Source organism: Mus caroli, unplaced genomic scaffold (assembly GCF_978045245.1).
Source record: "Mus caroli unplaced genomic scaffold, Mus_caroli_1 scaffold_20, whole genome shotgun sequence".
Classification (NCBI taxonomy): Eukaryota; Metazoa; Chordata; class Mammalia; order Rodentia; family Muridae; genus Mus; species Mus caroli.
Genome location: NW_028227275.1, coordinates 18970550 through 18989067, shown reverse-complemented (window position 1 = coordinate 18989067; position 18518 = coordinate 18970550). Strand labels below are relative to the sequence as shown.

Genomic DNA, 18518 nt, shown 5'->3' with positions numbered 1-18518 from the left:
ACACTGGGTGTACACACTGGGTGGCTCACTCGGAAGAACACCCGTGTGAGAAGCAGGGAGGCTGACTGTAGCCATGCAGGTGGAGGTGTCTGAGGAGCTGAAGATGCAGGCCTAAAGATGCTCTGTCTTGGGAGGGCCACTGTGGAGTGTGTGTGTGTGTATCTGTCTGTGTGTGCACATGTGTGTCGTGTCTGTGTGTGTGTGTCTGTGTGCGCGCACACACGTGTGTCATGAGTGTGTATGTGTGTGTGTCTGTGTGCGCACACACGTGTCATGAGTGAGTGTGCGCGTGAACATGTGTTTGCACATGGGCATATGTATGCTCTGAGGTGATGTTAAGTTCTTTATCCTTTTCCAGCCTCACCTTGCTCTTCTGAGAATGACACACAAGAGCTGTCCTCACTCACGGTGTGACTGGCAATTGTGAGAAGACCCACATACCGCTTCATCACAGGTCAGACCAGGTGAGAGAGCATGGTGACAGCTTTGCACCCCTGCAGGGACACAGCCCCTCGCTGAAATCCCTGGGGGCCTAATGTGTTTAGAGACTTAGATGCTGTCTTCATCTTCTAAGAAGATAGCATGGTATGAACACTGTTGATTATATAACACCCCCAGCAGGGACTGGGGGCGGCACCCCATAATTAAACACATTAATATTTCTGCAGTGAAACATGAATATTCACACTAAGTGGGATAAATAAAAGCTTATAAATAGCTCACATCAGCTCAGGACAGGTTTTGTTATGTAGTGAATTTCCCACCGACTTAAAAAAAAAAGTGCTGGAGGCTTCTAGAACGTTCTGGATTCAGATCTGTGGAAAGAGCCTTGTGCTGTAGCTGCCATCTCTCAGGTCACATGAGGTGGTAGCAGGCTTGCCATTGCTTGCAGATGCCTAGGGGCTTCTGAAAATGGCGCTTGCAGGTCTCCAGCCTTCCCCAGAAGACAGCATCCCTTGTCCATCTCATTCACATTGGGGCCCCCCTTAACTCTCCTATCCACTTCCTGAAATGACATCAAATATGTTCCACCAAAGCCTGGGTAGATTGACTCTGGTTCCTGTGAGTAGCCTGGACAAGAATTCCGTGACCCTCCAAGCTTGGGAAAGATTGTATACCAGCCCAAATTTCGAGGCTTTTCAATAGTTATCAAATTATTAAAAATTTGAAAAGATTGCAACAAATTGTCTGCTTAATTTTACTGAGCGCAGAGTCTCCCAGATGTACTTGGCCACGGAGCTCTTTGGAGACTGTCCATGAGCTAACCCGGCACCGGCTTCGCTAGTCGCTGTCTAGGGTGCTGAAGTCTGAGCAGGCTTCGGGCTTGTTAGCCAAAGGAATTTGGGTATCTTCTGCTGTTGGTCCACCCCTCTCACCGGTGGCGCGCCTTCTGGGCTCACCAGAGATACCCAGAAGAATAAACTAATTAAGGTAAAATGTGCAACAGCGATGTGGAGCCTTGTAGATCATAAATGGGAACGGCAAAATCAATGGCAGCCCCTCTGCAGGCAGAGGCCTGGAGGCCTGGGCGACAGGAGGGTTGGGAGCCCGTGATTTAGGAAGAGCAAACGCGCTGGCAGCTGCAACCTGGGTAATTAGGTGTGTCAGGAAGACAGATAAACAGCGAGCTGTGCGGGTCGATGGCACAGGCAATAAACACCCAGCACTGGCCCCTGGCCCAAGTCAGTGCTGAGGTGGGCCTTGCCTCCTGGCTCCTTGTAACTGCACTTTGTCCCAGGGTCCCACACCACAGTGGGCCAGTACTCAGGAAGAGAGGGGCTGTTAGTAGGGTGGGAAGTGGAAGGCACCTTTGAGTCACTGGAGGGCTCAGGAGAAGGATGTCATTGGGCAGGGAGGGGACTCTGGGGGTCAGTGTCATAGAGGTGAGTCTGGGGACTTTTAGGCACAGAGGTTACTACCAAACAGCTGGGTGGCTTTGTGACAGCCAGCAACATCCATTTGTGGGATGGTCTTGGGGAGCCACATACTCATCCTTCTCTCTTAGCTATGAAATGGGGTAATGGAAATGGCCACCTCTCCATCAGGCTGTTATGAGCGTAAGTTAGTTAATGTCTGTAAAGGGCTTCAATAATGCCAGACACAGGACAAATTCCACAAACAATAACAGCGTCTCTGTCCAGCGCTTCCCCTTCCTCCGGGGAATTATAGGGCATGACCAGGCCAGTCCTCAACAAACCACATCCCAGCAGGCAACTGTGACATTAAGTTTCAAATGCCTCACAAGACTTAGTCAATGGAGAGCCAGCAGAGCAGTGTTGGCCCCAGGGGAGAAAGCTAGTTCAGACAAAGGATGTGTTTAAAAAGAATGAACTCAGACTCACGAGGTCCCTGGTAGAATTCCTGACCTCTTCTTCCTCCCTCTATCCCAGAGTGAAGAGGCAAGCCCTGCCCGTGCTCCCCCAGCTGTGCTCCCCCCGCTAGTGCTCCCCCGCCAGTGCTCCCCCAGCTGTGCTCCCCCAGCTGTGCTCCCCCGCCAGTGCTCCCCCAGCTGTGCTCCCCCCACCAGTGCTCCCCCCACCAATGCTCCCCCAGCTGTGCTCCCCCCACCAGTGCTCCCCCCACCAGTGCTCCCCCCAGCTGTGCTCCCCCAGCTGTGCTCCCCCAGCTGTGCTCCCCCCACCAGTGCTCCCCCCACCAATGCTCCCCCAGCTGTGCTCCCCCCACCAGTGCTCCCCCCACCAGTGCTCCCCCGCCAGTGCTCCCCTGCCAGTGCTCCCCCGCCAGTGCTCCCCCGCCAGTGCTCCCCTGCCAGCAACCTTAGCTTCCTCCAAGCATCTCCCCAAGAAGATTCATGCCATACAGATACATGGTGGCTCAGGTACTGTCAGATGGCAATGCCCAGCTCCAGACTGTCATGATGTGGCAATGCACCCTCAGCCAGTGTACAAGGCTAGTGGGAACAGCTCTGGGTCCTTAGCTAAGACCACAGTGATGAACTCTGGGACCCAGTACTCACATGTGTGTGTGTGTGTGTGTGTGTGTGTGTGTGTGTGTGTGTGTAGGTCAGAGGACAACCTTGAGTGTCATTCCTCAGGAGTTCCCCACCTTGTTCTTGCTTTGTCTTCCCCTTGAGGCAGGGTCTCTTACTGGCCTAGAGCATGCCTAGTAGGGCAGGCTGGCTGGCCAGTGAGCCTCGGGGATTTGCTTGTGTCTACCTTCCTGGTGTTGGGATGACAAGTGTGTGGCATTGCACCTGACTGACTCATGTGGGTTCTGAGGAATGGACTCAGAAGCACTTTACGGACTCATCTCCCCAGTCCCTAATTCTTGTTTTTGAATACATGGTCTCATATAACCCAGGTTATCCTCAAAATTTACTACGTAGCTAAGGATGGTCTAAGAACTCCTGATCTTCGCTCTGGCTCCTCAGAGCTGAAAGCATAGACATGTGTCACAATACCTAGCTTTTTCCATACTCTATGGTGCTGCTTTGGTGGCCTCTCTCCAGGCAAGCTGCTCACTGGTCACATGGGATGGGACACAACACCGGCTGTCTGGGGAGTGCAGTTTCTGAGCTCATCTTTCAAAGGGAGCCAGGCTGGGGCAGCTGAGAACCAGGACTCTACGTCTAAGGGAAAGTAGGCCGGGGATCCAGAGACCTGAGAATCCATTTCAGGGCTTGAGATCAGGGTGGAGTTTCAGAAATAAATAAGATGACGTGCAGCTCAGACTTCATGGGGCATAGGAAGCCCCTGGGGATGGTGACATGGGTTCTGGGTTGGCAGGCATTGGGTAAAGCTTGGAGTTTTCTGAGTGTCCAGCGGATTCCAAAGCTGCCAGCACAAGGCATCACGCTATGGTAGCGAGGCACAGGGAACTCTGGTTGCAGCTGGAGCCAGCCTGGCTGAAGGAGTTGCTGGGCAAGAGGTGCATCTCCAGAGAGCAGATGGCCCATCTGCTGTGTAGGCAGAGGAGGCCGGAAGAGCAGCCTGCCCAGATCCGTTCTCTCTCTAGCATGGTGACTGACACATCATCTCCTCTCTGGGAGGTTACAAATGTCCCTGCAGAACACAGAGTGTCTCTTTAGGTGTGACACAGCCCAGAAGCTGTACAGGAAGAGTTGGGAATCCAAGACTGTAAAAATGAAAGTTTCCCACATTACAAAGCCCACTATGATCGAGGCCGAAAGAAAAATGACAAGCCAGGGAAAACCAACCACAGTGCGTGTTTCAGACAAAGGGCTAATTTTCCTAATTTATAAAGAGGTGTTCCAAATCAATAAGAAAAAGACCAATAGTCAATAGGAAAAAAAATGGGCAAAGGCATAGACAAGAGAGCCAAATATATAAAAATATTCCCGGCCTCACTCATTTGAGAAAAATGAAAATTAAAACCACTCTTGGAAATCAATTTTTTTCCTATCAGATTGGCAGATAGTGCAAACGAAGTTGATGAAATGTTGTTTGTTGGTAAGCTTTTAGCAATTGTTTGCTTCTCAGACACCAGAGCAGTGTGGTAAGTGCTGCCCCGAGGGAGGGCAGCTTGGCGCTCTGAGCTCCATGTGTGTATTCCATTGACACGGTCACTCTGTTTCTGCCAGTTTATCTTAAAACTATCCACTCAGTCATGGGAAATAGTGGATTGTACGAGCTCATTCATCGAGTGACATTCTTTGTAAGGAGAAAAGAACTGAACTGAATGCAAGTAATGCCAGTGCTGACCCATGGAGAAGTGATAACTGACGCCATATCTATACACGGGAGTACTATACAGCCACAAAAGAATGTGGGGTCCTTCTATGTGGTGTTGCGAAGTAATATCCACAGTGTACTGAAAATGCAAACAGCAGAACTGTGGGTCAGGGCCCACTGTGTGCAAACAACATGGGGGAGGTCCCTGAAGCAAGGCTGGGGTTAATAGAGATGTTTTAACATAGGTTAAAGGATAGGGTTAAAACAGAGGCCCTCAGAAGGAAGGCAAGACACACCCAAAACACGGCTGTGAACTTTCCAAAGAAGAGTCATAGAAAGTCAGTGTGGGAGTGGGAAGCCCCAGGGCAAGCGGCCAAGCCCACGGACTGCAGCATCCAATGCTCATATATTTTTTTTTCCAATACAGGGTTTCTCTTTATAGCCCTGGCTGTCCTGGAACTCACTTTGTAGACCAGGCTGGCCTCAAACTCAGAAATCCGCCTGCCTCTGCCTTCCAAGTGCTGGGATTAAAGGCGTGCGGCACCACTGCCCGGCTGATGCTCATCTTTTTAACTGAGAGTAAAAAGTATAAATAGAGTAAGCGCTGTGTTCATAGTTGGTGCTGCCCCACCCACTACCACACTACCAGTCAGGGCCAGGTGGTGACTCCAGAGGATGGATTTGCCTAAGAACTAAGAAGTCCAGGGCTCACAGATGCAGAGGGAGGCCCTGGCTGTCTCTTGTCCCCTCCTGTCCTGTGCACACTCCCATGGAAACCTTGGCTTGTCTTTTCCCACACAGTTCAGGACTGGCCTTCTTGTGACTGGTTAGTCCTATTCTGTTCTCTCTACAGTTCTCAAGACTTGCCCCAAGCCCCCTCAGGACCCTCCAATGCCAGTCTTCCCCCGCACCTAGCCTACTTGCTGCAAGGATCTCTCTGCTGTGGCCAGGATGGAGCCTATTGCACTCTTCTCAGGGCACCTGTGGAGGCTCTGGCCTTCCGAGGCCACAGAATCACCCTGTGCTGTCAGGGAGTGCTTAGCAAATGCAGGTGCAAATTATGTTCTTTTCATCCTTTATCCCAGCTGTTCACGCAAGAGTCTATATTTGATGCTAAGTGACAGGCACCTCTTTGGGTTCTAGAGTACAATGCTGAGCCAGACAATGTACAAGACCTGGACAGAGCTAGCATATGACCCACTTCCAGACTCAAGTATGAGTTATGAAGGCAGTAAGCCAGTTAAAGAAATAAGGGCACAATTTGAGATAAGGTGCCTCTTAGAGGGGCCTTATTTGCAGAGTGAGCCCTGGGAAAAGCATTTCAGGCGTGAGGAACAGCAAGTTTGAACTTCAGGCAAGGATGTAGTAAGTGGGGAGAAAGTGGGGGAAATGTTAGCATAGCAGTTTGGCTGCACCAGGAAGGGATGCAGGTAACCCCAAGGACCTTGAAAACGGTCTGTAGGGCCACTGGAGGGAGGAGACTTTGTGAAGTCTGAATGGTTCCTGGTCTATAGATGAGTCAAAACAGAGGGGTCAAGATCTTGTCTAAGGCACCCAGAAAAGTTTGCATAGACTGACTCTCAGAGGGTATTGTAGGGTCCCAGACCCTTCCAGGACTTCAGTGCTAGCATCCCAAACCTGGCTGAGGGAGAGACACTGTCAACACCCCAAAGGCCACATGACTTCAGTGGCTGTCTAGGGCTCTCAAAGAAGCTCTCAGGACCCTCACAGAGGGCAGGGTGGCAATGGATGAGTGCTGTCTGGGCTGGACCCGAGGAAGTGCTGACATGACACAAATGTCCCTGCTCCATGCCCACCCCTTGTTGATGAATCAATGGATCACTCAACTACAAAATTAACTCAAACCCACAGACATCCCTCAAACCCACAGAAGGTCATTGGGAGGGGTGCACGAGGCTGAGGCTGCTGGGCACTGCTATCTTGCCTCTGCCCCTCTGGGCACTCTGGTGCCCTAGCAGCAGGTCTTCTGGGCTGTGGCATTGTGACATCTCTCTTGGCTTTCTTCTGCTTGGGAAGTGATTCACTTGCCGTTCCTTCCTGAGACTTATTTAGTCCATTTTAATTAAGCTCTTGGAATAGTGAAGACCTAGCTGGGGTCACTATGAGTCACACAGTGACCCTTTCTCTTGCCTAGGGTCACCCAGAAAAGTTTTTGTGGACTGACTCTTGGAGGATATTGTAGGGTCCCAGGCGCTTCCAGGAACTTTAGTGCTAACATCCCAAACCTGGATGGGGGAAGAGTTTAGAGAGCTTAGTTATGGACTTTAGAGACCAGGGACTGGGAGAGGATGCCAGATGCTGAGAGAAACTACACGCTGTACTGGGAAAAGCAGGGTGGGATCCTCAGTGCTTAGAACGGCACATAGTAGGTGGTCACTAGCAATTTGTCAGGAAAATAAGTACGTCAGTAGGGGAATACTCATTGTTTGTCTGACCACAGACTTGGGATGATTCCCAGGTGGTGAATCAGAGTCTTCTCGGGCTGCAGCATGGCCTTGAGAGTTAAGTGTCCACAGCCTGGCAATGGGGTGCTATCCTAGTCAGCCCTCTAACTGGATTGTCGCAGGTCAGTTGGAGGCTGTCAACACCCCACCCACACAAAAACCTCTACAGAACCTTTGCTCTGGGAGTCACAATGACTATTCTAAGAACATGCACGGGAGGGGCTGCTGCCTCAGAGACAACCCTCAGGTCCCCTCCGAGTGCGCTGTCTTGGAGGAAGCTGTCCCTTCCTCTGGCATCCTGCCGGAAGAGTGCAATTAGGACAGTTGTTCCCGTTCCTGCTTGCTGGCATTCCAGGGCCTTCCTGGGGACCTGTCCCTTCTGCAGGCATCCTAGACTCTGCTTCTTTTCTGACCTTGCCCCACATTAAAGAGTTGATCAGCCCATCAATTAATCGCGTCCTAATCCAATCTCGGCTTGGTAGAGAGAGGGCAGTAAATCCAGCTGGGTAATCATGCCCTGATATTTGTGTTGGGATAATTACCATCTCTCAGGCCTCACTCGGTGGCAAGATGAGATGAAAACCCATAAAACACCACTCAGGGCTGTGGCTCATTGTTTCTTGGCGGCACAAGACTGGCTTCCAGCCATCCAGCCTGCCCACCCCTGCCCCTGGCACCGGGCCCCAACCTTCCTCCCTCTCATTCATGCAACTGACTGAACTCAAAACTCCTGGAGCAGCCTGGGTGGGATGCAGGATTGGGACTGGCAGCTGAAAGCCTGTGGGTGTTGCTGGGGAGTGTTGGGAGACAGGGTCCCACATCCAGGCACTTGGTAGCCTCCTGGAGAGCTTGGAGAGCTCAGGACAGCATATTTGTGGAAATCTAAACCACAGATTAGACCAAGAGTTGGCCTTGGAACTATTATCTGGAAATGTCCTGTGCATACCCAACCTCACCTCTAGGGGGCGCCATGGTTGGGATACCGTGCAAACGTTAACTAATAACTCTCCAGCGGCAGTGGGTTTATCAGTGAGTACAGTTTAGGGTCGAGGGAAATCCAAACTGCATCACAGGAGATAAAGGGTCATCCTGGGGTCTCTGCCCAGCACGAGGAGGTCCTGGAGGCAGAGGAGACTGGCTAAGAAAGGGCTGTCAGTGAAGGGAAGAGATAGCCGGGGCAGGAAGAGAACCTGCCTTTCATCTGAGATGAGCTACCTGAGCAAAGGTTAGGAGTGATCTACAGCCCCAAGAACATAGCCTGCAACTTGTGGAATGCTGAGTGCCCACAGTAACCAGGCTTCTTCTTTGCCATGGGGACAGAGGATTGAGAAAAGCTGTAGCATGTCTTGATGGAAAGGACAGATAGAGGTGAGGCCCTGGGTTTGAATCCTGGGCTGCCGGGTTTGGGTGAGTCAGCTAACCCCTTAACACCCAGTGCCTTCAATCAGTATGGCTGCTAATTCCTTCCTAACCAGACTGCTGAGAGGGTGCCTGCGATAAGGCAATAAGGCTCTGAGGGTTGGGGGCCAGGGCCTGACACACAGAAGGTGTTTTCTGTATTAGTCACCATTAGCCTAGTGGACATCAGTTTCCTGGCCACTCAGTGTGGTATCTGGGCCGTGTGCACCTGGTAGCCCAGGAGCTGGCTGTCAGGAATAGCAGGCTCACATCCAGACCAGAGGAGCCAGAATGCACATATGCAGACCCCCCCCCCCATTAACGGGGATGCATGTGCCGGTGTGAAAAGAGCTCGAGGCTCCACGAACTTCAAGGTCAGCCTTCCTCAGAGTCCTGTGCCCATGACACCACCCTGATGCCCAGAGTCTCTCTGCCTGGCACATAGGAATCCTTGCACTAGGCTAAAAGCTGAAGAGGCAAATTCTAGAAGGTCTTCAAAGCACTGAGGACAACAGCCTGGGACATCTGTTGGTTCCAGGAGTGGTTCAGATGGGCTGAAGGACCACACAGGAGAGGTGGGATGACAGGAGAGGAAGAAGAGAAGAGGGGAGGAACAGAGGAGGGGAGGAGAGGAAGGCTCCTCAGACAGAAGGAGAAAATGATGTTCAGTCTGAGGGAGAAGATCTTTTTCATGCCCCTCTGTCCCAGCCCAAGGTCCCAAGGATGAAACTCCATCCCAGGAGATGAAGGGTCAACCTGGGGTCTCTGTCCAGCATGGGAGGTCCTGGAGGCAGAGGAGACTGACTAAGAAAGGGCTGTCAGTGAAGGGGAGAGGCAGCCAGGGCAGGAAGAGACCGGATAGCCCAACCCTCACCTGAGAAGGCGTTATTGGTGTTGAGAAAGTAGATCTCCTCACGGCCGTCCCCATCGATGTCACAGGCTGTGACCCCGATGGCGTTCCCCTGCCGGTCCCTCAGAGCATAGTAGGGTGAGCTGCGCTCGTCCACCGCAATATTCACCAGCCGATTCTGGGCTCGATTGTACTTCAGAACCAGGTTGGGGCCGGTGTACCTGTAGGAGCAAGGAGAAGGTCATGAGGGTGAGTGGCTTGCTCCACCCAGCTCAGAGTCCATTGCACCTTGAGCAACTCGGTCCCTGGCGTACACAGGAAGGAGCCTTGCCTCAGGAAACTCGAATGAAAGAAAGAGAGAAAGAAAGAGAGAGAGAGAGAGAGAGAGAGAGAGAGAGAGAGAGAGAGAGAGAGAGAGAGAGAGAGAGAAAGAAAGAAAGAAAGAAAGAAAGAAAGAAAGAAAGAAAGAAAGAAAGAAAGAAAGAAAGAAGGAAGGAAACCGAGGCTAGAGAAAAGTGGATCAGAGCTATGTAGAACACAATTCAAGGAGTGGGCTGGTCAAGGAGAGTGGGCAAGCCCTAACTAAGGGCCTGGCTGAAGGAAAAACAAAAACAAAAACAAAAACAACCTTGTCCATTTCATGGTAAAAAGGCATTTTCCCACCGATGACCTCATTAACTTAAAAAAAAAAAACCAACCTGATGTTGACAAAAAAACCCAGACAAGACTGGTATGGGAGGCTATGATGCTAGAAACTTGCTTCCCAAGGGAGAAACAGATGAGGTCCCTCAGAGAAACTGCAGCTCAGAGGAGCTGAGTGTAACTCCTGAGGGAAAGCAGAATCGGGTGTCAGTGCCTGAGTCCAGGCACATTTCTGATGCTCTCCTGGGACCCCAACCCTCAATCCCCACCCCGTGAGTTATCCCCCGAGAAGCTGTGTCACTGAGCGTCTAGACAGCCGTTTGCTAGGGGGAAACACTGGTTAACAGTGTCTGCGATGAGAGACTACCCATCTCAGGGTGGAGTGTCACCATGCAGACCTGCTGCATCTTTTTCTAGGGAGTTGGGATGAAGGTTGAAGCTGTCCGTCACTCATACCTGTCTCTCCTGAACCCACGCAACCCTCCGTGTCCCACAGAAGCCCCGGGCTTGTCTCTGCTTTATGGGTTGTTGCACTTTCTGTGCCTTCTAGGTGGGATGCTGGTCTAGACAGCTAAACGGCTGGCTCCCTCCCCCAACTTCTTCAAGCCCTCGATGACTGTACTCCCTGCATTTGTATCTCTACCCATTCTTCCTCCATGGTCCCCATGTGGCCCCACAGATCTACTAGTCTCTGTGTTCTGGTTCATCCTTCCCTGCTCTCTCTGGTTCCACTGGAACATTGGCTCCATGAGAACAGAACCTTCTCTTCATGCTGTGCTCAACAGCATATAGTAGGTACTCAGTAAATATTTATTGAATGAAATCTCTGAGTCTGGTGGACTCAAGAGTCCCATGGTTGGTGTTTTCCCATCATTTTTCTCTCTGGGGAAACTGAGGTTATCTAAGATTATCCCAGGCAGCATGCTCAAGCATGATGTGTCCCACTCTCGAACAGCAGTTTGCCAGGATCTCCAGAGAAACCCACATGCCCCATTCACCAGGGCCTGCCGGCTGCCCTGTGCTTTCAGCTGGGTGGTGCATCCACCATGAGTTGGCTTAGTGGACCCAGAGAGGACAGTCAGTGCTTGTAGGTCTTTGGGAGAGATCTCTTCTTAGTCCTGAAACAGATCCAGCCTAGCCCTCTCTTTTGTCACCAGAAGTCAGAGAAGTCTGGAGGGTGCTGGTGGCTGGCCAAGAGCTTTCTGGTCCCCACAGAGTGAAAGGGGAGATGGAGCTCACGGGGTAGGGGTGGGGGGCGCTGAGTCAGCGTCGGGAGGATGGGAGGGTGCGCCTTAGACACCTTGACGAAGTGTGTCTGAGAACCGAGCATCAAGGGCGTGCGGTGTTACCTTCGAAGACACGCCAGGGTGGACGAGACAGAGCACTTCGGTTCTAGCATTGTCAGCAGCTGGCTCTGACCCCAGGGACGGATGTGACTTTTCGTGTTAAATACTAGTCTGAAAGCCCCAGGTCCTCAGCTCTTCCACGGTGCTCACTGGGTGTTGGCCCCACTAAGAGCACGCACTGTCATTCAATGTCTTGCGCCAGCCCCACACAACCCAGAAAGGAAAAAGTAGGGTGTGTTTCTGAAAAAGAAACTGAGGGTGAGAGAGGCCCAGTGAAGTCCAAGGTCATACATACAACTTGTAAGTAGCCACTGGGCTTCTCTCTTCAGGGCAGGAATTCTGTGCTCTTTCTGTGCTGTGTGTGATGCTAGCGCTCAGTCCTGTGTGTATTTATTTCTCTGGTAGCTTCCCCACAGCAGTGGCTCTGAGGAACGTGAGTGGTCGAGGTTACCAGAACCATACATTTTAACAGCTCTTTACGAAGTTTGCAAATGCTTTCCGCTCCTCCGCTCCACGGAGGCCCTAACTCTGCTGTACTGGGGCTGTGGCCTTGGGCTCTGGACTCTGCTGTTCTCTTCTGTGAGGTAGAAACTGGACTAAACAAGGAGTCCATAACTGTGACTGTGGAATGAGCATCTGAGCCTGCCCTCTCACGAGTGTGACCGTGGAGTGAGTGTCTGAGCCTGCCCTCTCACGAGTGTGACTGTGGAGTGAGTGTCCGAGCCTGCCCTCTCACGAGTGTGACTGTGGAGTGAGTGTCCGAGCCTGCCCTCTCACGAGTGTGACTGTGGAGTGAGTGTCCGAGCCTGCCCTCTCACGAGTGTGACTGTGGAGTGAGTGTCCGAGCCTGCCCTCTCACGAGTGTGACTGTGGAGTGAGTGTCCGAGCCTGCCCTCTCAGGAGTGTGACCATGGAGTGAGTGTCCGAGCCTGCCCTCTCAGGAGTGTGACCATGGAGTGAGTGTCTGAGCCTGCCCTCTCACGAGTGTGACCGTGGAGTGAGTGTCCGAGCCTGCCCTCTCACGAGTGTAACTGTGGAGTGAGTGTCCGAGCCTGCCCTCTCATAAGTGTGACTGTGGAGTGAGTGTCTGAGCCTGCCCTCTCATAAGTGTGACCGTGGAGTGAATGTCTGAGCCTGCCCTCTCACATTCAATCAGAATAATTCCAAGCAGGTGACCTCCACCATATGCTCCACCTTCCAGAATCTGGTGAGCAAGGGATCCCCAGGCTGAGCAGGGCAGCCTGAAAGCTCTGTGGGTCCAGGGGTTTAACTAAACTTAGGAGGTGGGCAAAGCCAGTGTCCATCTCCTAGGATGTGGTAGGGGAGTCCCCACATAATGCCCAGCATCGATATCCTCCTTACCCCCTACCTCTTGGGTAACCCAGATGTTTGCCATGCTCTGGGCTCAGCTCTCAGCAGGAGGGGAGAGAACATGCCCTACCCCCCATGTTAGAGGCTAGCCCTTTTATCCTGAAACTGGGTGGCTGGGGTGGGAAAAAGTTTCTTGTCCTATGAAGTGGCCCCTGATCATCTCTTCTTGGAAGATCATGGGGTGCTGGTCTCAGGATGCCTCCTATGGGGATCGTGGGGTAAAGTGGATAGTCTAGGTCAGGCCTCACTGGTTACACAATTAGCACATGTCAAGGGGCTCCCCAAACCTACATGGGACGTGGGAGGAGGTCTGACATGGGACAGGGATTAGAGACATGAAGTCTGTTTTGAGGTGGGGTTCTGAACAATCTCAAGGCACAGCCAAGTCAGGGCATTGCAACAGGGCCAGCCTTCTCTCCATCAGGTTACCCCAGGCTGGCCCTATAGCACTAACATCTGCTCCCAGGCTCCTCCCCCAGGAAGAGCCCCCACCCCCCTTCTCTAGGTTGCTGTTGTTACAGCTTGCTTCCCCAACAGCCTCTGAAGATGCACTGCTCTTTCCGGCTGTGCCTGTGCCTTTGTCCAGCTGCGGCCCCTGCTCCACGGGGAACACTCTCCCACCCTCCTGGCCCCAGCCTATGTGAAGTCAGCCCCACGTGGCAGGCTGGATGTGACCTTCTCTCTTCCCGGTATCCTGCAGTGTCTTGCCTTGGCTCGCTCTTGAGAGGGCAAAGGTGTCTGTACCACATCCCTCCCCTCATTAAGTGCATACTGCCGGAGTCCAAAAGGATGTGTGTCTCTGCGTGTGCTGTGCCTAGAGCATACTACAGCGGGTGCTCAGACATACAATTCAAGAAGAAGGGCTTAGGGGAGAAGGGGTGGAGGGGTGGGGTGGGGACGAAAGGTGTGAGGGGCAGGGATGGGAGGATGAGGGGTGAAAAGTGAAGGGATGAGAGGTGGAGGGTAAGGATGGAAGGGATGGTGTGTGTGGATGCAGGGGGAGAGGGTGAGTGGTGAGGGACAAGGGGATGAGGAGTGGAGTGGAGTGGAAGGTCAGACAAGAAACGATGGGTAAGAAGAGGAGGAGAGGGAAGGGTACGGAGGATCGAGGTGTGTGTGTGTGTGTGTATACATGCATGTGTGTGTGCATGTGTGTGTCTGTGTGAGTGTGTCTGTGTGTGCATGCACATGTGCATGTGTGTGTTTGTGTGAGTATATGTACATGCACGGGTGTGTGCATGTATGTGTCTGTATAAGTGTGTGTGTGCATGTGTGCCTGTGTGTGAATGTGTCTGTGTGTGCATGCATGTGTGTATGCATATGTATGTGCATGTGTGTAATGCATGTGTCTGTGTGTGCATGCAAGTGTGTGTAAGTATGCATATGTGTGTCTGTGCGAGCATGAGCGTGTGCATGTGTGTGTCTGTGTGTGAGTGTGTCTCTGTGTGCATGCATGTGTGTATGCATGTGTATATGCATGTGTCTGTGTGTGCACGCAAGTGTGTGTATGCATGCATGCATGTGTCGGTGTGAGCATGCACGTGTGTATGTGTATGTCTGTGTGAGTGTGCATGTGTATGAGTGTATGTGCATGCATGTGTGTATGCGTGAGTGTCTGTATGTGTGTGGGCATGTGTGTGTGTGCATGCATGTGTGAGGCAGTGAGGGCAAGTGTGTGTGTATATAAATTGTGTATAAATGAGAATATGTGTTTGTTGGTAAGGGTGTGTGTAATATAGAGGTGAGCGTGTGAAGGTCTGTGTGCAGAGGTGAGGGGGTGAGGGATGGGGTGAGAGGTGAAGCAGGAAGGAGTGCATCAGGAAGTTATCCTGAGCAGCCTTCAGAGAGCAGTTCCCACGCACACACTCTGTGTCAAGTGCTTCCAAATCCCACTTTATCCTCACGATAGGCCTGGGACGACCCCATTTTATAGATGTGAACACTAGAGTACAGAGGTGAAGTGACTTATCCACAGTCTCTCTGTGGGCCTGGGCAAAACATAGGGTCTTGTGTTTCCTTTCTCTGACGCTTGCTGGGGAGCACTGGGTATTTGTAGGAGTCCAAGGGGCTTTGAAAGCACAGCTAAATGGAGCCAGGGAATTGGGCAGGGCCCCATGTTCTTGAAAGCTAGTTATGATGCCTAATATCAGAGTGTGCCAGCCATGGTTAGGCTATCACAGCCTTGGCAGTGCATCCCGACTATGGCTCAAGCTTGTCACTCAACTCCTCTAAGTTTTCAGCTTCCTCATCTGTAACTCGCTGCCGCTCACACCTCGAAGGACCGCTGTGAGGCGTGTGAGAGTGTGTGTGACAACACTTGGTAAACTGTGAATAGTTACACAATTGCAAGCTCTCATCCTCATTAAAAAAAAAATCACAACAAGCCCGAGGCGTGACCTTTTGCTCCCCAGTGATGGAGCAGTTAGTTTCTAAAGAAGCTACCACTTCTTATCCTCGGTCATCCCACCCTGGCTAGGTAGGTGGATTTCGTCATTGATTTCCCTGGTTAAACACATTTCTCAAAAGAGTTGTCCTCGTAAGTGGTCTCTGCTTTCCCGCCATGCATTTCCTTATCCCATCGAACCTTGGCCCAAAAAGTCACTCTAGTTGCCATCCTTGGTAGCTTTAATGTGGCCAGATTGAGGGAGGCCCTGTCTGTCCTTATCAAGTTTGGCCTCTTGGCAGTGAGTGCCCCCCACTCTCCCACAGGACAGCCCCACCCTCACTGGGCTTTATAACGCCCTGCCTTACTTTCTTCCCTCTCTGGCTTCCCCTCCTTTCCCCCCATGGTTGGGTCCCTTTTCCTATGCCTACCTTCTGACTGCTGGAGTCTCCAGGCTTGGATTTGGTTCTGTTGTCTTTTCTCTCTCCATTTTCTAGTTGGTCATATCCATTCCCATGACTGACAACCCCTAAATTTATATCTCTTAGCCCAGGCTCAGACTCATATATCCGACTGCCTACCTGACATCTCCCCTCATGCGCCCGAGATGGAGCATGTCCAAAATGGGACTATTGATTGCTCCATTTCTCCCTCCCTCAAGTAGGCACCCAAGCACTAAAAACCAGGCGCTTGGCACCAGCCTCAGCCCCCCCTCCCCTTCGTCTTCCCATCTAATCCATCAGCCCTTCTTGTCATATCTACCTCTAAAAATATCTCAGCCTTATTCTTTTCTTTCCTCCCCGACGGACTGCCACCATCTCTGGGGTGCCTCCTTTCTCTGTTTTCCTCGTTTGCCCCACTGATCTAATCTCCATTTATGAGTCTTTTTAACAAGTAAGCCAGATCGTGACAGCTACCTCCCTGAAACTCTTGGGTGGATGCTGTGGTTTGAGTCTGATGTGTTCCTCACAGGCCTGTGCGCTCAAACTCTTGGTCTCCAGCAGGTGGCGTTTTTTTTAGGGGGTGCTGTGGAACCTTCTGGACAGGAGGTATGCTTGATGGAGGGGAGGGTGGGACTTTGAGGATTAACTAGGATCTCATTCTGGTCTTATTTTCTGCTTCCCGATCCACCAAAATGTGTACAAACCTTGGCCATTCCCTTCTTCTCCATGAAGCCACACCGCTCTGCTGTTTCTGCCATGGCAGACTTCATCTCTGATACCATTGGCCAAGATAGAATTTTCCTCCCGCAGGATGCTTTTGTTAGGCAGTTCACCAGTGTTTGGGAAAGCTGCTGCTGGGTGGGTTTCACAGGGCCCTGCCTGGCCCCGCCCACTTAGCAGCCGCCCACTTTGCTGACTGACTCTCTCTCCCCAGTAGATTTCATTCTCCTTCCTCCTGCTGTTCCCACAGCTGGCTCATCTCCTGTCTTAGGGTTCATCTTAAAAGGCAGCTCCCTAGAGAGATCGCCCATTTCTGCCTCCTGATCCCTGCACCCTCTTTCCTACTATGACCTGTTCTCTCTCTGTTTCCTGTTTCCCACAGTGGGCTGTGAGAGGCAAGAGGCTAGGGACAAGCCTACTTGCTTCACTGTCATCATCCAGTCCACACCATGTGTTCAACAAATCTTGTCAGAGTGAACAGAAAGAGAAAGGGCTAGGTGCCTGATCATCTCTTGGCTGATCAAAAGGCACGTTGTGCACAGTCCCTTGGTTTGTCTTTTATCCTCCAATTTTGGTAGTTCCCCAGACATGTACAAACAGGGCCATAACAGAGAGGATGTGGACAGCTGATATCTGGGGTAGAAGTAAGAAAGAATTACTGATAGAGACAGAAGAGCTACGTTGTTGTAGTTGTTGTTGTTAATGGCGACCCGTGTGTGTGTGTGTGTGTGTGTGTGTGTGTGTGCATGTGGGAAATCACCTACATGAGAGAATATAATCACTAGGTAGTTACCATGTGCCAGGTACTAGGCTAAATAATTTACATGTGATATCTCTTTTCACAAAATAGAAAGCTTTTTAGACTTGGAAGCTATGTAACATACCTATTTTGAGAATTAAGAACAAGAAACTTCTTTTTAAAAAGTAAATTATGAAAAATAATCTGCCCAACAAGAAAGAAAATCGAGAGAGAAGGAAGCAGGGGCCCGGGATGGCGGCACACACTCTCCATCTCAGCACTCGGGAGTCAGAGGCAGGGGCATCCTTGTTAGTTTGAGGAAAGCCTCGTCTACAGAGTGAGCTTCAGGACAGCCAGGGCTACATAGAGAGACCTTGTCACAAAGGGGGTAAAACACAGATGGAGGCAGGAGGGAGAGAGGAGGGGAGAAGGGCATGTGCATACAGACAGGTTGAACACTAGAGACAGCCACAGGCATACACACAGATGAAGGGGTGGGGCTCAGACCAACAGAGATGCATGGAAAGAGGAGCCGGTCAACCTGTAGACCAGGCTGATGGAAAGCATTAGTTGGCTGTCACCTTGAGTGCATTTAGAGTTGCCATGGAAACAAGCTCCTGGGCATGCCTGTGAAGAAGTTTCTAGACTGGGTGATCTGAGGAGAGAAGATCCACCCTAACTGGTGGCGGTGGTGCCACCATTCTGGGGCGAGGCTCTGAACGGAAGGAAAAGGTGCAGCAGGCTTCCTCTCTCTCTCTCTCTCTCTCTCTCTCTCTCTGTTTCCTGACTTGGAAGCAGCTGCCCGAAGCGCCCACCTCATGGCTTCTCCACTAGGAGGCGCTGTGTTTAAACTGTGAGCCAGGCAACCTCTCCCGCAGGGTGTGCTTATTAAAGTGGTGATGGTGTTTAACAGTTTTCCTTATTATTTCATTTTACTTTATGTGTCTGAATGTTTTGCTTGTATGTACACATACCATGTGCATGCCTAGGGCTCAAGCAGACCAGAAGAGGGCATCAGATCCTGTGGGACAGGATGCAGATGGTTGTGAGCCACCATGTGGGTACCAGCAACTGAACCTGGGTCCCCTGCAAGAGCAGCAAGTTCACTTAAGCACTGAGCCATTTCTGCAGTCTCTCAAAGCAATGCTAAACGTAAGTAGTACAGCGTGTCTCCAGAGGCTGAGATGTTGCCACAGGGAAACAGTCCCATCTGGTGGGCTACTTTAGACAATTCCTGTAGAGTTGTTTTAAAGATATGTTGTATTTTCATAACTATGGGCATAAAAGACATACTTTATTCTTGGTCACATTAATAAACACCCTCAGCTATAAGTTAAAAAGAAGTGAGTTTCTAGTAAAAAGTGATTAGCTAGCCATTAGGTAAAATTAGTTGAAAGACAAACGTATAATTGGCCTAAAGCAATAATCCTCCAAAGAACAATATGTGGCCTCTTGGCTGCTTTTGTAAATAAAGTTTTATTGGAACACAAGTATGCAAAGTCATATATC

General features: G+C 51.2%; 1 protein-coding gene across 1 annotated transcript in view; it reads right to left on the bottom strand.

Moving 5' to 3' along the window:
• The window catches only part of Crtac1 (cartilage acidic protein 1), a 145172-nt gene that overhangs the window by 41045 nt on the left and 85609 nt on the right, over nucleotides 1-18518 (bottom strand). Inside the window, exon 3 of the mRNA XM_021151716.2 lies at nucleotides 9390-9586. Within this exon, the coding sequence (XP_021007375.1) occupies nucleotides 9390-9586 (197 nt within the window). The remainder of the gene's footprint in view (nucleotides 1-9389; nucleotides 9587-18518) is intronic.